The 20,799-nt window shown below is 39.7% G+C and overlaps 2 protein-coding genes across 5 annotated transcripts; both read left to right on the top strand.

Annotated features, from left to right (window-relative positions):
- Nucleotides 1-74: 74 nt before the first annotated feature.
- Nucleotides 75-7,329, top strand: atpaf2 (ATP synthase mitochondrial F1 complex assembly factor 2). Of its 2 annotated transcripts, XM_026179017.1 has the most exons (9): nucleotides 76-259; nucleotides 376-437; nucleotides 530-574; nucleotides 694-842; nucleotides 1,082-1,179; nucleotides 1,953-2,033; nucleotides 5,735-5,847; nucleotides 6,087-6,202; nucleotides 6,556-7,329. In XM_026179017.1, the coding sequence occupies exons 1-9, from the start codon at nucleotides 228-230 to the stop codon at nucleotides 6,691-6,693; spliced, it is 834 nt and encodes a 277-aa protein (XP_026034802.1). In that variant the 5' UTR covers nucleotides 76-227; the 3' UTR covers nucleotides 6,694-7,329. The 2 variants fall into 2 exon arrangements, with proteins under 2 accessions (XP_026034801.1, XP_026034802.1); XM_026179016.1 differs by having other exon boundaries at nucleotides 75-437.
- Nucleotides 7,330-7,780: 451 nt separating this feature from the next.
- On the top strand, nucleotides 7,781-20,745 carry tom1l2b (target of myb1 like 2 membrane trafficking protein b). Of its 3 annotated transcripts, XM_026179013.1 has the most exons (16): nucleotides 7,781-7,899; nucleotides 8,310-8,394; nucleotides 9,128-9,206; nucleotides 9,522-9,671; nucleotides 10,970-11,104; nucleotides 11,234-11,380; nucleotides 12,216-12,332; nucleotides 12,526-12,659; nucleotides 12,829-12,880; nucleotides 14,307-14,315; nucleotides 15,047-15,215; nucleotides 16,554-16,680; nucleotides 16,790-16,865; nucleotides 17,634-17,693; nucleotides 19,112-19,148; nucleotides 19,254-20,745. In XM_026179013.1, exons 1-16 carry the CDS (start codon nucleotides 7,848-7,850, stop codon nucleotides 19,400-19,402), a joined length of 1,578 nt encoding a protein of 525 aa, XP_026034798.1. In that variant the 5' UTR covers nucleotides 7,781-7,847; the 3' UTR covers nucleotides 19,403-20,745. The 3 variants fall into 3 exon arrangements, with proteins under 3 accessions (XP_026034798.1, XP_026034799.1, XP_026034800.1); XM_026179014.1 differs by lacking the exon at nucleotides 14,307-14,315; XM_026179015.1 differs by lacking the exon at nucleotides 17,634-17,693.
- The last annotated feature ends 54 nt before the right edge of the window (nucleotides 20,746-20,799 follow it).

Raw genomic sequence — 20,799 nt, 5'->3', positions numbered from 1 at the left:
GTAGTTTTCCAACTGTTGTGTAAGGATGTGTAGCGCACGTATAGAAGCGCTTTTTAAACTACATTTCCCAAAGAAACTAGAAGCCTCTACGCTGCTGTCAAGCGCCGAAGGTCACACGCGTGTTTTTGAACACAAGAGATGCTTAAGAATTGAGCAGCTGATAAATGGATTAAAAATAAGACTTGATGCTAATAGGAAACTATGCGTGCAGTGCTAACTCTTGTTAAATGAGGACGTTTCGGACACAGACATCTCGCAGGTGTGTTTTCTTCTCAGTCAGCCTTACTTAAAAGCATCACATCTTCACATACTTTCCGCTATGCTTAGGTGTATAGTTAGACTTCAGAGTCAGGTTGGGAATGCTTTTTCTCTCAGTAAAGTGTGCCCGAGAAATCAGTACTACGAATGTGTTGCGAGATACTCCGCAGCCACAGCAGGTAAGAGCAATAACCACATTGAATGAAAGCTCCCGTCATCTACAGAAGATTTGTGTCATTTCACCCTGATGTGGCGTTTTTCTGTTCACCAGAAAGGAAGAGATTTTATCAAGATGTCAGCATATCTCAAAGTGAAGGTATCTGTAGTTTTGTCATTAGTAATCCAGTCAAGTGTAGTATTGTAGTAGCAGGTTTTCCTGCCCCATCTTTATGATTGTGTCATTCTGGATATCTTTTGAAAAATATCTCTATATAGGTGGTTTATATGAGATAAACCTGGACCAAAGGAAGCTGAAAACTCCAGGAGGGAAGCTGTTCACGGTGCCAAATGAAGCCTTGGCCATCGCTGTTGCAACTGAGTGGGATGCTCAAAGGGACACACTCAAGTTCTACACTATGCACTTGGTAAAGCATTTGACATGGAGTTGTAGCAAAGTACTGGTGGCACCTACGTTACATAAAATAATGTTCAGAGAAAAGGAAAATTTGAGAGGAGTTTTATGATTTGATAGGTCATATTTATAAAAGGAATGTTACCCAGATCTTCCAACAACTTGCAGGACGTGTACCTTTAAAATAACTTTGCCATGATATTTATACAAAAATTTCACTGTAATATTAAGTTTGGGAAACTCTTTCCTCAGACTACCCTGTGCAACACGGCTCTCGACAATCCCACCCAACGCAGCAAAGAACAAATGATCACCGCTGCTCTCAAGTTTCTGGAGACTGACACCATCTGGTATGGCACTTGTTTATTTCTATTTATTTTAGGTTTAATTTTCTGAAACTTCAAACATAAACTCATATGCGAATGCATGTATATACATCTACATAGTCCGTATATCCTGTGAACGCCCATGTGCATTCAGAGATCCACGTATGCATCTGAGAATTATTTAAATTTGAATTTATACAAAATAAGACAGGAAATGAACTATTGTATGGTATTAATATCCAGTAACACTTATATTCGCCTTTTTCACCTTGGGAAAAAAATGTCCCTTTGCAGAGTGCTATGATACTTTAAGAACAGTTTGATTTGCACTACAGTTAATTGTTGTTTCTTTATAGCTTTAAATATGTATGCTTTCCTGATCATAATTATGATGGTATTCAGGTATTTTCCTTAAACAGCGTCACTTAAATCACAATTAAAGCCAACATTGTGTTGAAAGACAAATATGAAACATTCTACAATTTGACTTAAAAAGAAAATTATTTTGTTACAGTAGCAGAATAAATGGATAGCTAACTCCTGTACCTGCTTATAAAATCTACTTGTGTTACACTGTTAAATATCACATTTTTAAAACATTTTCCTCATAGGAGCCACTCATTTGTTCATTTTATTAATAAAAAATCAGTGTTTTAACACCTATAAAGAGACATTGACACACTGTAGACAAACTTAGCTGGTTATTTTCTGAGTTGATGTTTTTTATGTTGCTTAGTTGCCACCAATTGATTGGAGTTATTGTGACTTTAATGTTGTAGGATTTATGTTTTGTGTAGTTACAGAGTAGATGAGCCCCATGGTTTAGTCGAGCTGCAGAGGAATGAATGGGACCCTGTGCTGCAGTGGATTGAAAAAAGGTAAGAACAGCTTTAGCTCTTGTTGTACATGCTGCAGATTTGAAGGTAAAATATTCGTGTTCTTTTCGGGGTATCCTTTCTTTTCCTAATAACAATAATTAGGTGTAAAAGGCCTCATCTGTGGTGTTCACATTGCTGTACTTAATACTTAATTCAAAATAGTTAAAGAAAATCTTGTGTATGTTCTCCTTATTTTAATAGTGATTTTTGTAGAAATACAGGCATATAAAGATTTTGTGTAATATTATTAACAGAATGTTACACAGATGATGTTGTGCAATAACATAAGCCTTATAATGAGCAGCGTATCTGATACACATCAGTTCAGTTGTATTTATATAGCTCAATTTGTAACAGTTACCATAAGACACTGTTGTAAGATAAAGACCTTGCAATATTAGAAAGAAACCCCAATAATCATGCCCATTGACCAAGCCCTTGGCGACCGTGGGAAGGAAAAACTCAGTTTAACAGGAAAAAACCTCCTGCAGAACCAGGCTCAGGGTGGAGCAGCCATCTGTCATGTCACTACTCTGGCTGTGATATTCAGCAACTGAATGACTTTTCAAGGAACTTTTAAGGCAACCTTATGATAATAATGAGTACAGTATCAATAATAAATAATAATAAATTTGTTGGGATGTTTCTAATTTTAGGAATATTGCACAAATAAATGAAGTCATTCCTACATTTTTGTTTAATGTGCTCACTGAAGCACATGCTGTGATCAACAATGACTCCAAGATTCTTCATAGTGTTACCGAAGGCCAAGTTAAAACCATCTCAAGTAAATATCTGGTTACATGTAATGCTTCTAGGACAAAGTAAAAAAAACAAAAAAAAAAAACACTTCAGTTTTGTCTGAATTTAGGAGGAAATTAGAGTTTGTAATGTAGTAGTTACTTCTTGTCTGTAGTTTAACTACTTGACCTGTATCACTAGGGATGGGTATCGTTTAGGTTTTATCCGATACCAGTACCAAACCGGTACTTTTGAAACGGTGCCGGTGCTTAAACGGTGCTCGAACCGGTGCTTAAAGAATGGGGAACACAAAATTGGTCCAAAAACCTCTCATGTTCAGCTGGGTTTTTTTGTAAAAAGGTAACAATGTTAGCCTTTTCTGCAGCTATAGGGCATATATGGCATCACTCTTGGCTGGAAGCAGTGCTTAATCAATGGAAAGGGTGAAGGGAGTATCTGCCATCAAACAAGAAGACAGCTGCATGTAACTACAATGGTATTTGCTAGTTCACCTTACGTGCATTAATGTAATAACGTGGTTAGCATACTCAACGTAAATTACACACAAACAACATTAAGCTACTCACGCAGAGAAGAACGGCTGCTGCGGCCATCATCATCCATCACCATTTCTGCTACACTGGCAGGGCTAGGGGCCAGGACTCTCCTCTTCGGGTTTTTGGGGGATGTTGCTAACTCCGGGTCCGATAACAGACACCACACCTGCAGTAGATGTGCTCGGTGTGAGGTCTCGCAGCAAGCTATCAAATACGGCACATTTCTCGGCTTTTAACGTTGCCAGGTGTTTCATCAAATTCGAGGTGTTGCCTCCTTTGCACAGTATCACAGTATCACCTTAAAGCACTTGTTGCAGGCTGCTGAGTTTGCATCTTTTGCTGTGAAGTACAGCCAGACTTTTGACCGCTTCGCCTTGGTCATTTTTAATCTGTAGCTCTGCTCTAAAAGAACGTACGTACCTGGGCCCGCCTACTACGCTTGCAAAGGTAAAATGATTGGCTAGAATCTAAAGTGTATGACATCTCAGGGGAAAAAAGCACCGAAATAAAGCACCGAAATGTGCGCTGCTTTTCGGTCTGGTTACTACCGTTTATGTCAGAACCGGTGCCATTATACCGGTACCCATCCCTATGTATCACCTGCATAGATAAATGAATTACTTGCTGTGGGGAGTAAATAAGTAAAGTAATGCAAAAAAGTCAACAGCAATTTCTAGTAATTATTTATTTATTTGAATACCAACCTGAACAATGGCCAGATTTGTTTCATGTTTCTTGACAGGTCTGGACTGTAGCCTGGCCAGTTTAACCAGTTTACAATCTTGCTACGGAGCCAGGCTGTTAGGGATTTCTGTGTTTCATTCATAACAAGCTGAATGAGCTTCTATTATCCATTTGGTCAGATTACAGAGTGTTTAGTGCTGTGATTTCTGGGAACTTTAAGCCATTTCATGTTGTTCTTTAGCCTTGTGCCATATATGCGGGTATTCCTTCTCTTCTAAGCAGAAAGTTATGCGTGAGAATGTGATATCTTTAGATACTGTAAATCTTTTAAATATGCTATATAACTGAGAAGAAATCCTGAGGTAGGTTGGCATGTTCGTCTGCTCTCTTATCTCCCAATGGCGCACCACACCAGATGTTAATTTGACACAGATCTTAAATGGATGCTGTGATGACACAATACTCCCATTTGTCTGGTGTTGGGAGTGACACTAGGAGTATGTTAAGTGTCTCCTTCTGGTCTTGAAGCGGCATGTAAGGCAAATGTGTTAACCACTAGAAAAATTACAACATGTTAAAAGTAGAAATTTGAAAATGAGTGCTGTTTTTATTTTTTTTTATTTTTTAAAGAACAATATTTTTTTACTCATGTTCAACACTTGATACTTTGTATTTGTTGTATATTTCAGTTAAATCTAAGGAGAAGTGATTCATATTTTACATTCTTTCCAACTTTTTAGCTTTTTCACCAAAGTGCTGATGAGCTTATGCTATGATGACGTCTCCATCTGTTCGTCTCTACAGTCATCTGCTCACAGTTCACAAGAATCACTATTCCTCCCAGAGTGCTTGTTAGCATTTAATTGCTTGTAATGTTCATAAAATGAGTTTTGTCATCTGCAAATGCCCTTCTTCTTCTTCTATTTCTTCTTCTTCTTCTTTTTTCAAAAATGTAGTCTTCTGAGCATGCTCAGGCCACAAAATCATTGCAGTTATGTTTTAAAATGATAAATTATAAAAAACAAGCCTGATGATTGAAAACAAGAACTAATAGGATGCCATTTGGCAAATTTCAGATGCTCAATTTGGGATTTCTCCAGTGTAACCTTCATGCACAGTGCTTACAGTTTCGCTAAAATCTCACTCCTGATGTGCTGAACAATATCCAGTTCGAACCATTTAGCGAAGCTGTTAACTTAATATTAAAGAAAGGACTACATGAAACACCACATGATGTAATAGCTTGAAATATTGCTTAGTTGTGCACCACTTGTATCTTTTTAGGTGGTGCTGATCATGATCTTGTTGGTCATGATCAGAGAGGGAGTTGGTCCTGTTGGCTGACTCCACTCGAAGGTGTGGCTGGAACCTTTATAACACCATAAAGTCAGCATTATGATTAAATCTATGACATGCTGATATTTAATCATGTTTTTTTGTGGCCATAGTTACTACTGACCATGTAGTCATGGTACTCTTGAGCTCAAACACACACATTTGGTGCAGAATGAGACAAATTTTCCCTGGATATGACTTTTAAAATCTCATTAGTTTGTGCAATAAAACCAACCAGTGATACAGAAACAGCATCACTTTCTCACACATTACACTGACCTATGACATGCGATGGCGCGTGAGCTTGATGAGCTCCTACATCATCGACGTTCTCGTTTTGAAAGTGCTTTACTAATTTTTATTTTCCCCACAACTTCGCTGCAGATATAACGTCACTATTGGCTCCTCAGCCAGTATTTTGGGCCCTGAGATTCCAGAGGCAACCAAAGACACCTTACGGCAACATCTCAAGTCTCACAACTTCTGGTCTCTGACAGGTAACACAGACCTATATGCTTTTTTTGTTTTGTTTTGTTTTTTCACTCTTTTGACCTTGTTTTAGATGGGATTTGCCTGTATCTAACATGTTTTGCTTGTTTGGTAACTGTAATGGCACAGCTGATGATGAGGAAGGGAAATGCTGTTTGAAGTGGAGATGGTGTGATGTTTAAATCACATGGTTTGGTTGATATGTGATTTGACTAAATTTTACATGCGTGTTGTTGTTCCTGTGCAGGACTTGAATATGTGATCACCCAGCTCAAGTCTATTGTATTGTCACTGGGCATGATTGACAGGCACCTGAGCGTGGAGCAGGCGGTGTTGCTCTCCAGACTGGAGGAGGAATACCAGGTAGGGAATTGCTGAGTCATATGCTTTTTTTTTTATATTACTTGCATGAGGATTTTTGCCTTTTTCAGTCAGTTTATGTATTGGCTTAACTGAGGAGTTGGACAAAACTGGTTTTGTACCGGATTTGTCATTACGAGAAGCTTCTAAGATTTGTTGTTTTAGCTTTACTGACGCTCTTACATGACACCTACCCTGGCAGTATATAATGTATAAAACGTGAAAGTTTTGCTTGTTTTTTTGCAAATGTCTTGATTTATGATGCTCTTCTGGCCAACACTCTTAACATATTCTCTATTTAATCCTATTAACGTATTTCTTTCTTTCTTTTTCTCCCCCCCCCCCCCCCTTCACAGATTCGACGCTGGGGAAACGTGGAGTGGGCCCATGACTACGACATGTATGAGCTGAGGGCACGGACTGCTGCTGGTGCCCTTTTTGTTCACCTCACATCCGAGAGTTCGACTGTCAAACATAAACTTCTGCAGGACTGAAAAGGATTAGGATCAACTACTGAGAACATCCCCAGCACCTATGTTGTATAAATGTCTCTGCATTCACAAAAAGGCTGCATATTCTGTCTGTTCTGTTTAGCAGTGACAGCTGCTCTGTTGTGATCTGTTATGCAGTCATCTCACTCCAGTAAAACATGCTGGCTCTCCTTTTTGCAGTGTTTACATGTAGCAGCTGCCAAGTGTGACACCCTTCACAGAGTTTCCAGTGGGTTCTCAATCACCCGTGACATTTTGGACAGTGACACATTGCCTCAGAAGAATAGTGAAGGTTTTTGTTGTCTCTGTGGCAGTGGAGCAATAATTCTGCATTTGATTTTGTTTTGTTTTTTTTGCTTTCTTTGAGCCACAATGTCATTACTGGAAAGCAGATATGCTCATCTTAACTGCACACTATTCAGTCTGTACTGACTGCACTGTGTGCTGTCTGGCTCTGGCAATTACATGTGAAAAATATAAACTTCATTAAATTCTGAATTCTAATTATTTTTTGCTAATGAATTAACTATGTTCTGTATGTCACGGTGTTTTTCTTTGCTGGTGAAGTGTAAAACTGAAAATGTAGAGAGAACGCCTTTATTAGTAAAGCTTCTCTGCAAAGAGCAGTCTTCACAGGAATTGTTGTTATTACAGTTGATATAAATCAAGGAATGACATCATGCTTGTGGATATGATTCATATTCTTTTTTTCACAAAACATTTTCCCTTATGTCATATTTATCTGATAATGCACTTTATATAACACTTTTATAGTGATAAAGATAACTAAAGACAAATATTTTCTATAGTTAACTAATAAGCATCATCATAATAAATTAAAATAAATATATAGATATATATTTTTTAAAAATACCAGGAATGGGTAAAAACGTAAAATAACTATTCAAAGTTCGCATTAACCAACAGAAGAGCTAATGCTACTTCCATAAGATATCAGTTTGGTTTATAAAGGGAATTAAAGGTTCCCTTTATTTACAATCGCCCAACTCTCATAATGGTTGTTCTTGCTGTCCAATCACACTGGAGCATAGGATTTTTTCACCCAATTACGTTGATGCGTAGGCGGGACTTGCTGGACGTTTCCTCAAGTATCATCGTTATCAACCCATGGACTGACTTGTTTGTTGTCGAGCAAGATGGAGTTCATTTTGGGAAATCCTTACACTACGCCAGTGGGACATTGCATTGGTACGCAAATAATTATTTAGGGGAGGACATTGTGGAGAGATGTATGTGTATATCTTAGAGAGGTGTCTATTTTATGTAATAGTCATTTACGGGTTTGCTACCTTTAGCATGCTAATGTCCCTGAATGAGTTCTCTACAGCTGGAAAGCCACCGTTAGCCGCCTAGCTAACTATTACAACATTTGCTGTCACTGTGTAAGCTCTCTCGTTAACAAATTTAATGTGTGCTTTGTGCCATTACGCCATTACCTGTGTCGCACAAGCCGTTTACGTGTGCATCTGTAATAATGACAAGCAGCTAAGTTAGCTAACAGCTAGCCAACAGCCATCGTCATATATTCGGGGCGCAGTTTTTAAGACGTTATTAAGATGATTTCCTTATGTAAGTACGTGTGTGTGTGTGTGTTTTAGAGAGAGCCACTGATGGATCCCTACAAAGTGAAGACTGGACTCTCAACATGGAAATATGTGACATCATCAATGAAACAGAGGATGGGTGAGTACCTTGTGAAAATCAATGAATAACCACATAGGTGTTGATTAAATTCTGTTTAAACTGTGCACTGGTTTGGTTTTACCGTTTTACCGGCCTGTGATTTTTACATTGTGGAGTGCTGCAAACACGATCAAGTACTTCATCTTTTCCCCTTTTCTCTACCATCGAATCATAAGTGAGCCAGTCTAGCCCTGGCTGCATGAGGAAGATTTATGCGAGGCCTCACTTCTTATCTCTGTGCTTCATTAACCTTGTACAGAACGTGTGCAACTGGTGTGTGAAGTCCACGTTTGATCAGTGGATTGCACTTAAGATTAGGTGGCTCTAACCTACAGAAGTGTACTGTAATAAGAAGTCTGTTTGTCTTTTGTCTATGAGGAATGCAATGGGTGTAACACATCCACTTATGCAAGGCGTGTTTGCTCTGTTGGAAGTAGAGACAAAGTTAATAATTTACTTCTTTGATGCTGTAGCTGTTCTGCTCTAAGAATTATTGGCTCATGCTTCTGATATTCAACTTTCTAATGTTTGTCACAGTATCTGACATCTTGTCAGTGCCACTGAAAATGGCAGCTAAAGCTTTAATTTATCAGCTTATTAGAAATCATGTGTCCTTCCCTGTGGGACATGTTTTCGTAGTCCATTTAAAAGCACACCAGGCAGGCATGCTATAATGTGGTATTTTTGTGTGTTTAATGTGGGTTTTGACTTGTGTCTGTATGTGTGTATGCAGGCCAAAGGATGCCATTAGAGCAATGAAGAAAAGACTAAATGGCAATCGGAACTATAGGGAAGTAATGCTGGCTTTAACAGTAAGTTCACATGAGCAGGAGGAGAGCAGCTAATGTATGCTTTTTATATAATATATTAGCATATAACGTTAATATCAGTTTACCTTATATAACAGTCCGATGAATTGGTCAAAGGTGCTTTGTTTTGGCATTTATCGGTAACATAAATAAAAGTATTATGATTGCATTTATCAGTACTAAGTTGATTGCATAACATAATTTGCATTTGCAGTTTTTAGTCCAACACATTATGTCCATTTTGTATCTTGGCTCCAAAACTTCTGAACCTCTCTGTAAGAGGAGCTATTTCAATGATGGCGTCTGTGCATCTGTCAGGTTCTGGAGACGTGTGTGAAGAACTGTGGCCATCGTTTCCACGCTTTAGTGACTAGCAGAGACTTCGTTGATGGCGTGCTTGTTAAAATTATCTCTCCCAAGAACAACCCACCTACCATTGTTCAAGATAAAGTACTCGCCCTGATTCAGGTAAGAACGGCAGAACTGAATGCACAAAGTTTGCATTCTCGTGTATTTGTTTTTTCCCCCTGTTTTTATGACAATATATAACTTCCAGAGAGAGTGCACAGTGTATGTGGAGCTCTGCACAAAGGGAAAGTAGCATGTGTATATATGGGGGAGGACCAAATTATGTTTAACCTTGTTTAAATATTGCATTTTAATAAGATGACCTAGTAAATTCCCAACAAATATTGAGATTCACCTCAGCTGTGTTATATATGTAGACACTATATGGTAGAAACCCTTAAAGAAAACTAAATGAGCATCAAATTATTATTTAAAACATCTGTATCATAAGGGCCCAAAATTTCACAAACCACGCATCCTTAATATATTTGCTTCTGCAACGATGTACGTCACTGTGAGAGACCTAATCATTTGTGACTCAGTCGGTTTGTGGATTTTGTTGCGACTGTGGTGGCTGCCCAGGTGGTCTTTCATCCCCAGGCACAGTCTCAGGTAAGGCACACTGTCTCCAGGGCTTCAGCCAGTAGCAGCTCTAGTTACCTGTCAGAGCTCAGATAACCCAGCAAGGTTTGTGTGTGTTGCTGTTATTTCTATCAGGGATGCTGTATGACCACAGCTTACAGCATGGAGGAGGAGCACGAGCATACAGTAGTTGTGAGAGAGAAGCTTGATGATTTCCTTTTTTTTTATTTTGTTTATTTAGTAGTCAGAGAAACCAGTTTATGACTTGAAGGTCAACTGGGAAAAATGCATGGGAAACATTTATAGCGTAACACTCCCTTCATGCAGCAGCTGGAGTGTTGTTGACATTTTCATTAGTAAGAGAGGTAAAACCCAGCTGGGCAGCAGACTGGTTATGCTGGTGCATCTCCCTAACCACCTGTTTCATCTCTTAGGGATGAATGTGTGCACTTTGGAGTTGATAAAAGTTGACAAGTGTGGACATTTCATAGCTTTTACAAGTTTAAAGTCAAAAGCTCTATGATCATTTTGGTAACCTGCATTTCTTTCGGGCTGTTGTGTTGTCTTGTATTTAAGCTGTTGTAATGGCTCGAGCCCAATTTACCCTCTGGTAAGAGCGAAGCCAAACGCTTTGTAGTTTGTTCGCCGAATGTATTCAGGGAAGACAAACAAATATCATCAGAGAACAGACTCCTTTTACTGTCTGTGCATCATTTGCTTTGTTTGCCTTTTCAGCCTTCCCTTTTATCCATTGTTTAAATTTCTTTTTTTTTCAGTCTGTCACGCTCATTTCTCTTTTCTTTTAACTCTTTTTACTCTCTGTTATCTTTATCCAGGCGTGGGCCGATGCATTCAGGAGCAGTCCTGACCTCACGGGTGTGGTTCAAATCTACGAGGAGCTAAAGAGAAAAGGCATCGAGTTCCCAACATCAGAGCTGGAGACGCTGTCACCTATACATACACCTCAGCGTGTAGGAGAGCTCATGCTTGGCAGCCTAGTTTGCTAAAGTTTCTTTGCCAGAACTATTTGGTGTGGTTATGTTCCCAGGTAACATGTTGCCTAATGATATGTTTGTTATCACCTTCTCTGTTGTTTCTAGTCAGCCACTGCTCCGGAGGGTGACTCTACCTTACACAAGCACAGCAGCACTACTCAGCCCACACAACACTCTGTGCCACCAGTCTACACCACCCCTCAAGTCCCCAACATTCATGCCTCCGGAGCCATTAATCCCACACCTGAACAGGTACAGTGGTAATCCTATGACCACATTTTCTACAACCGTCCTACAAAACAACGATATTCTACGGTTTTCCTTTTAATATCCGCTCTCAAGTGTACACCATGAAGATTCCAAGAATCTGCCCAACTAACGATCTTTCTGTAATTTTGAATTGCCTCACCTCCAGTTTTCAAGGTCATCTTCTTATGCACCTCTGGACTGGTTTCAGTGCAGGTGATAAATATAGAGTACTTCCTAGAAGTCCTTTTGTGTCCCTTTGACTTTAAGCCTCTGCTGTGTCGCAGTGGTCATCCTTAAACTTGATTGTCAATCACATGGAGGTATATCTGGTGAGTGATGAGTCATGAGTATGTGTGTATCCAAAGGTCCCCCCACCCAACTTGAAAGCACGTTCACCATCATTGCTGTTCAGCCTGTTTCAGCTGAAGGTTACTATGCAAGGAATTCCCAGTTTACAATCTAATGAATGTCAGAAAAACAAGCACGTGTGCTGCCCTTCAAATGAAAACCACTCACTCTTGAAACAGAGGTTGGTGTTTGCTTTCAAAGCCCAAGAGTGAACAGTGGAAGCAGAGTGCAGAAAGCAGTCCAAATGTGCACAAAGAGATGATCTTGAAGGGGACACACCTTTATACTTTCGCAATTATCATTCTCTGGTGGTTTTCCTCGCTACCACAGTAATACTTGTGTTTTAAATTAAAATGTATGGAAATAATATAAAATTGACTTTTACTTAAGGTAATTTATGCTTTACTTTTTTAGTTTTTTGTTTTGTTTTTTTAAATCACCCAGTTTCCAAGTGCTAGCATTTAGGCTAACTTGCACTATTATCATGTAGATTTCCCGGCTACGCAGTGAGTTGGACATTGTTCGTGGAAACACTAAAGTGATGTCAGAGATGCTGACAGAAATGGTGCCAGGACAGGAGGATGCTTCAGACTACGAGTTGCTACAGGCAAGACACCACTTACATTTTTATTTGTGTGTTATGTGAGTATCTGTAAATTAACAAATGTAAAAACTTTATTTATTTAATTTTTTTTTTTTTTAGGCCGGCATGTACAAATGCGACTCAAAAGCAGACTGGGATCCGTTTGCATACGTGTGTTTTTGTAAGCATTTGTATTGTGTACATTTGTTTTGTGTAGGAGCTCAACAGGACTTGTAGAGCTATGCAGCAGAGAATAGTGGAGCTCATCTCCTGTGTTTCTAATGAGGCAGTAACGGAGGAGCTGCTGCATGTCAATGACGACCTCAACAACATTTTCCTCCGCTATGAAAGGTTAGAAAACGCAGGCAAACATGTTGCGCAAATGCAGGTGTAAACTTGTCTTTGGGTGCAAGAACGTGCACGTAGCCAAACTTGTTTTTGCCCTCTCAGCACAAATTGAGTTTGGTAAACTACAGGTGTTTTGTTCCTTCCTTTCATGCTATCTCTTTGTTGCTTTTAGGTATGAGAGGTTCAGGTCTGGAAGGTCCTCAGCTCAGGGTGTAAACAATGGGGTGAGTCAGCTCATAGTGTGATCACATCATACTTAAAATTCCTGGAGTTCCTCTCCGAATGTTTTGAGCTAATTTGCACTGTTTATTTTGGACATCCACACCTTTCAGTGTCTGCAGTGTGGATGTGCATGTTAACATTATCAGTCAGGCTTTCCTGTGCCGTCTTTATATGTCAAAACGTGTCAGCTGTTTACCAGATGTACATGCCTAATTAAATGGAAACCCAACAAAGACCCATGCAGTTGGTTTCACAATAAAATATAGAGACATCTTTGAAGACGTTTATATTTAGTTTAGATTTTCTGTTCTCATTCGAGTGTCAGATTGCATTTCTACACTATAGTTCAAGCAGACCTGCTGTATTTAAGTTCTGCGGAGTAAGTGAAACAAAGACCATGATTATACAGCAGAGAATGCAAATTTAATTGCTGTTGCGCTGGAGCTGGGCTGCTTGTATTTTATTCATTGCACATTACAATAAAACAAGCAGCCCAGTCATTGCTTTGCAAGACGCAAAGCAGTATGTTCCAGAACAATTTCTAACAGCAGTGTGTTGTTTATTTAAAGCTTGCATGTGTCTATAAATTACTGCCTTGCTGTGTTTCAAACCTATCAGTAAAAAAAAAAACAAAAAAAAACAAAAACCTGTTTAAATAGCAAATTTATTTTCTGCTGCTTCCTTAACTTAATATGCCATCGATCACATGACTGGACCTGCTTATAGTAGAATGTAGGGTTGGGCAAGTATTGACACGATTGCACATTACGTTTAGAAACATCATCGATTTGTTCAGTTAAAACATTAAAAATATATCAAAGTGAATTAATAGACGTTATAAATGAACTGAATTAAACATAGAGCGAGTTTAGGCTTTTAAGGAGGGACACAAACAGTTGTAAAGGTGCATTTTTGGGGCACAGTGAGTTAGAACACTATTGTGAAACAGAATAATAGTTTATTTTTCATTAATTATAATCAATGGGATTCAAAATGAGAGCAGTGTGAGGCTGTAAACCGCTGCCAAAGCTGGAAATTTCCTGCATAGAAGAAATAATTGAATTTGGATTTGTTTATGTTTTCTGGAGAATTTCACATGATGTGACTTGAAATATCAAGTTGTTAAAAAGTCCTTTTGAATTTCCTGGATCCTGATTTATCCCAAACCTTTATTACGCCCTCTAACTTCCACGCAAATCCTACTACAGTAACTAACTGACAGATCTGATAACGTAATATTTTGTGCTTAAAAAAAGGGAATCTTCTGTTGGAGAAGTATCACCACCTTAGTGGGTTTCAGATCGTTTAGGCATGATATATCTCCCACAGCTATCATGCCTTTACAGTCTGTCCATACACGGGCATGTTAATGGTATTCACTGTGTCTTCCTTTTCTGTTCTTTTCTGTTCTTCTGTTACTTTGGCTAGCTGAAACAGGCAAGTATGAAAATATTGTCACCCCCCCCCCTTAAATGATCAGTCACCCAACTGTGACATTCAATACATGACTAAAGAACATGGGGCCAGCATTCAGCGGTACCTTTTTAACCATATGGTATGTTTTCAGTCTGCAGCCAATGATATGTGAAACCTGGAGGCAGGCTGACAGCGACATGAGCTTAAGATGGCACCTAAATGAATGTATGCCCTAGAATCACTGTCATGTTGGCTTTCCGTCATCTCAGACCGTCAGGGTTTGAGATCTGCAAATTGGTCTTAACAGAGAAAGTTTCACAGAGCCCAAAGATTCAGTCTACCCTCCTCCCTGCCCGCTGTATTTCTGCCTTCTTAAGGGGGTTGTTTTCATCACTCTATGTTCATGATAAATGGCCTGATTGGCATTTTTCCTATATGAAGTGGAATTGAAGCATAACTATTTCTCTAGAATAAAACTGTATTGTTTTACCCCCTTAAGAAACTGTTTTGCAGAAATTGAGTTGATTTGCTGCTGCCCCGAGTCACAGACATTTTTCATGCTCTCCTGAAGCTAAACACTTTCGTTTTTTTTTTCTCCACATTTGTTCTGTTAAACTAAAAAGCTAAGTACTGAATAACCCTGCCTTTAATAGCCTCCCCCCCCCAAAAAATTATTTTGCTCCTCATATACGAAAAATCATAAATCCTTTGATTTTTACCTGAAACTGTTTCATCATTTCTCCTTCATCCAGGTCCTCAGTGAGGCTACAGAAGACAACCTGATAGATCTCGGCCCAGGCTCCCCTGCTGTGGTGAGCAATATGCCAAATGCAGCCCCAACCAGCTTGCCTCCCACTGTCACAGCCCCTGCAGGAAGGCCCTCCTCCCCAGCTACTCTGGCCTCCCGATTGGCTGGTCTCGGTATGCACTAAATCCCTCGAAACAGTCAATAGTTACATTTTTAGCTACAGCATTACACTGTATATTCAAATACAAATCTGTTCAGAACATATTGCTAAATTCATGTCAGGTAGACATATGGGCTTGGATTGGAGCAAAACTCAGAAACTTAATTTCCAAGTTAGCGATTGGTAGGTAGGTGGTTCAGCATCTAAAGCTTGAAGTATGGGGGCGGGGTGTCTGGATCTGTTAGAGTTAATGTTGTTCTTCAGATAAGTGCTGTTGATTAACAAACTCCCGGTTCTCTTGTAATAATTTACACAACCAAATACAGGCCAGCCTCCGAACAAAGAACAGGTAAAGGCATCAGTCTAAGGGCGATCGTGGCTCAAGGGCTGGCAGTTCGTCTTGTAATCGGAAGGTTGCCGGTTCGAGCCCCGGCTCGGACAGTCTCGGTCGTTGTGTCCTTGGGCAAGACACTTAACCCGTTGCCTACTGGTGGTGGTCAGAGGGCCCGGCAGCCTCGCCTCTGTCAGTGCGCCCCAGGGCAGCTGTGGCTACAATGTAGCTTTGTGTGAATGACTGAATGTAGTGTAAAGCGCTTTGGGGTCCTTAGGGACTAAGTAAAGCGCTATACAAATACAGGCCATTTACCATATAGTTATTTTTCTCATGTTGTGACACTGTGGGTGCAGTGGGTACCATACCCAGGGTTCCTTCAGGTAGGTGTGCAGAGAACTTCAAGCTGTCTCAGTAATCTCTCTCTGGAAAGACTTGCAGCTCACCACAATGTTAACAGTGTAATTCAAGGAAAAGCCCATTGTGTAAACCACTATAATATGGAGCCATTAACAGTGAAATTCAGTAACTCACAAAATTCGAGTTATCACTAATGTACCATATAACTCTTGTTCACCGTCAGTTGTTTTCCTGTACCTGCTGCTGTCAGCGCCACCACTCAGTCATGTGGGTGTCACTGAAGGCATCACTGCTGAGTCCACACACTCTGCTCTCCTATCTGCCTCAAAACAGGGGCAACTTTCTCCTTTTATATCTTCTGCAGCTTTTACTGTGTATACAAGCTAAAGCTTAATTTCTCCCATAGCACAAAGGGATCTGTGTGGTCTGATGCGATGGTACATGCACACACAGAACAGACAGTTTGATGTAAGACTGTCAAAAATAAATCAACAGATAACTTTAGTTCTCGATTGTTTGGATCCAAACTGTTCTTAAAATTAATCTCAGTAGAAACAACCTTTTTCTCTTTACTTTTATTTTTGTAAAGTCTGATTCTCTTCTGTGCAGTTTGTTAGCTTGATGTTAAGGTGGTTTGTTTGTTTGTTTTGCCTCTTCCAGACATGGGAGCAGACAGTGTGAGCAGTACTCTGAGCTCCCTGTCCAGCTGTAAGCCTCCACCTGCCCAGGATGACTTTGATGTGTTTGCTCAAACCAGAACCGGAACCATGTCAGAGCCACAGAAGGTGTAAGAATCCAATGAGGAGTGGCAAATTTAGTTTGGCATTTAACCTACTTCCTTTTTATTTCTGTTAAAAGTGGGCAAATAACATTTGCTTGTATGTGTTTTGTCTCAGTACTGCATCAGAAAACACCCAGGCCGCTGAAGGCCTTCCTCCCACTCTGGATGTTCTACAGACAGCTGCTGGAGGGGTGAGTCTCAGTGACAATTTGGGTCTTAATTCAAAGTCGGTGTTGTCATAGTCTGTCGGAGAATTTTGATACTGAATATTTGTGTTTGTGCGCTTTCTGACCCTGACATGCTTTTTCATCCTTGCACTGTTGCTGCTAGATGCGACTAATCCCTTGATTAAAAAAAATAAATAAATTGAGAAATACAGTTTCTTTGTTTATTTACATCTTACAGCTTAACAGAGAGGGTTTGAACACTGGAGCTGTGCATCGTCTTCTTAATTTCTTTGATAAAATCAATAATTTTTTAAGCCGTGCGTAGGGAGATGGATCTTGTCTTTCATGCAGTACTAACTAGAGTTGTAAGTTGTTTTCAGCTTTGTCATCTTCTGAGAAAAAGGAAGGAAATGCTATGCTAGCTGTATTAATAGCTATGCTATAGAGCTTCCAGTTTGATTTTATTATTATTATTTTGTTATTTATTTTATGATGGGGTTTTTTTGGCCATGGCGTCTCTGCACCGCGGCTTGCTTTATTCATTTTCACCAGCATGGCTCTGTCTTCCCAGCTTAACCTGCACTTAGATTTGTTTTTGTATGACTTGCGCACTCATAGCTTTATCACAAACACTGATTTTGGTTTATTCATTTGTTTTTCTCACAACTGTATTAAGCTGCATTTGAGTTACCACTGACGTTTACTTAAGTCATTTTCTGTTGTGTTTGGGGCGGGATTTCATTTCTGTTTTTGTTCTGGCCACCTGTGGCGGTCTCGATGCTGCCCCCATAGGTTGTCGGAGGCCAGTCCTCTGTCATGGATGACATAGAGGAGTGGCTGAGTACTGACGTGGTGAGCCCATCATGATTTTTTTTTTTTTTTTTTTTTTTTTTTGGTTCATTTATGCTTGCTTCTTTACTTTTTTCACTCTGTCGTATCCCTTTTTAAAAATTTCATACTGGCTTTTGAAGCCTGAAATTAACACATTTACTCGATGGTGTTTTCCTGACTGATCAATCACATTTTAATTTAGTTCACTGAAATTTTACTAACAGTGTTGTGTGAGGGGCGACTGATATAATTATGGGAGACTGTGGCAAAATGGCATGAGGTCTTGAATGCAAATAATGTATGCAACATTTTGTTTATTTTGAGCTAAAGTGGACCTATTATGCATTTTCTTTTCTTCAGCATTGTTACTACACTTAAGTAGCTTTGCATTAGTTACAGTCACAAAATCCTTATTTAGCTTGGACTGGCTTACAGATATCTCCTTAGTTCATCTACTGTCCCTGAGAGCCCATCACCTGGCAGTGTGGCAGTTCAGAAAAAAAAACCTGATATAAAAACAGTTTCTCATCTTTAAAGCAAAAGTCATGCTGTAATAAACATACTGCAGTCAACCCAGAGCCTTTTCCACCTTACTGAAGGTCCATTAGTGACATAAAAGGCTGCTTAGATATAAGCTCAAACTGTTTTGAAAGCTAAAATAGCCACACTAACAATACTGTTTAACTGCCTGAACAGTGATTTAAGCTACGTTGTATATGCCCAATTCAAATATTATTTAAAGTTTGGGCAACGATGAGGAAACAAAACCACAAACTTTGAGTCTAGCCGGTTGAAAACGTTTGTCAGGCCCATCAGGTGTTTGGAGGGTGCTGAGCTCAAAGCTTTTTCTTTGCTTCAGATGACTATATGAGGAAAACTGAATTTGTTATAGTGCAATCTGAAGCGTGAGCATTTGGCTCCAAGGATGACCTGTTTGTATGTTAACCTCATGATTTAAAAAAACTTTTGCTATGCTATATATGACAATCCATCAGAATAGGTCTGCTTTAGCCAAAACATCTTAACTGCCAGAGCTGTTATAGAGTGATATTATTTATTTATCTAATCTGGGCGAGTGTTTGTGACCCAGAATGAGTAATAATGCATTCCAAGACTTTAGTGCTTATTTTGTGCAAATTTGTGCTTATGTTGCACAAATTTATCAGATTGTGTGCCGAGTGTTTTGGTTGGGGAGCAATGAGAGTGTATTAGAACTTCTAATATTACCGTCACAACCTTTGGTCCGTGCTAATGATGGGTAAGTGGCTCTTGTTATGAGTGAAATTTGACGGGTAAGTCAGTTTTGGGGTTTTGTGTTTTGTTTGTTTCTTAATGTGGTTTGAATCAGATTATTGGTCAAGGGGTCATAATTTGGCTTTTGGTTTGCAGTGGGTAATGTTTGTCACAGCGTGACATGGTGGGTTTTTCTTTTTCAACAGAAGGGAGATGAAGGTGAGGAAGGCGTCACAAGTGAAGGTACGACACTGTGATTCTTCTCTTCTAACACTTCCAGCTCCCCCAGCTGTATTTTGAACACATTTTATTTAATAAAAAAAAAAAAAAATTTGTCTCTGCCCCCAGAATTTGACAAGTTCCTTGAGGAGAGAGCCAAAGCTGTTGAGAGGGTCCCCAGCCTACCGTCGCCCCCGAGTGGTAACCCAGGAGCAGTGCAAGGAACCCCTAGCCGCAAAAAGCCAGAAAGACCTGAGGACACTTTGTTTGCCGCGTAGACCTCCCAGCTTTGACCTCCGATTTCCCCTCCAGCCTTAGACCCGACCAGCTATGCAGCTTCACCTTAGGAGAGACCGACCTGACACTGAATCACACCCACCTCTGCTAACGATTGATCGCAGCGCTACTCGACCCACACTACAGGAAATTGCACATGAAATCAGTAGAATTATGTTAAGGCTCTCCGTTAATTTCTCACGCAAAGGGAAAAGAAAAAATCCTATTTTCATACGCCAAAATGAGATGGATCCCACTCGATGAGCAGTGTTAGAGACGGTGAGGCAGCAGGTCCCCCCCCCCACCCCTCTTTGGTGTAAATCATCTCCTTCAGCCTGGTGTGGACTGCAGATGTAGATTTGTATAAAAAAAAAAAAAGGGGGCAAAAAAAGAATCCTTGTCATAAGTAGGAATTCGTTTCCTATCCAGTCCCTCAACTCAAGACAAAGTTTGTACTGTTAAAGAAACCGCTGCAGAAACATTATGGATGTTGTTGCAGACTTATCCCCCTTAATTGCAGAAGCACTGATCATACCTACGAGGCTCTGGTTTTGGTGTTTGTATCGGTCCCTTTGCAAGTCTGTCTTAAGTTGAATTGTATATCTGTAAATGACAAATGTCGGGTTTATTAGTTGTGTGTATATTTTAGCTTACACAAGTATGTAAGAGATGGTAATTTAATGTAGTTTTTTGTTTGTTTTTTGAAAAAGGATATATGTTGCCCTTGCTTTGACAGTAGGGATGTACCTCACTGGGCTGAGCTTTTTCAAGAGAAGGGACAAAAATTGTACACATGTGATTATTTACAAAAGCTAAAAGAGACGAGGGTTAAGAAGGGATGTCGTTTTTTGCGGATTGGCGTCGTGGCGCACCGTACCCAGATACGTGTAGTCTTACCTTGCCTTCTCATTCCCCGTGACAGACGTATGTGCAGTTTTTCGGTGATTTGCTGGTCACAACAGATTTATTGAGATTATTTTGCTGAGATTCATTAGCCTGAAAGCTGCTATAGTTTTGTAAACTAAAGTTTAATTTTGATGGATTCTTATGGTAGTGTCATGGAGTTGTGGATGGGAGTGGTTTTCTGATGAGTGCTGTTTAAGGTGCACGCTCGGAGCTGAAGAGACGTTTGCTGTCGTTCAGGAGTTTTTACTCGCTGTAGGTTTTAACTGCGTTTTGAGGGAAGATTGTGCTGTATGCGTTTTAATTTTAATAAGTTGGAGCTTAGAGGACCAAGTTTGTGATCTCATTTGGGATGTGGACGGAAGAATGTCCTAATAATTGTGTTCTTGTGTTTCATTAATTTTTAAAATCGAGGGTTTTTTCTTTTTTCTAAATTCACAGATGTCCTAAAGAATAAAAACAGAAGCAGTTTGCACATGATTTTTGTGCATTTCTC

This window comes from Astatotilapia calliptera, chromosome 8, assembly GCF_900246225.1.
Source record: "Astatotilapia calliptera chromosome 8, fAstCal1.2, whole genome shotgun sequence".
Lineage (NCBI taxonomy): Eukaryota > Metazoa > Chordata > Actinopteri > Cichliformes > Cichlidae > Astatotilapia > Astatotilapia calliptera.
This window is presented reverse-complemented; position numbering and strand designations above follow the sequence as displayed.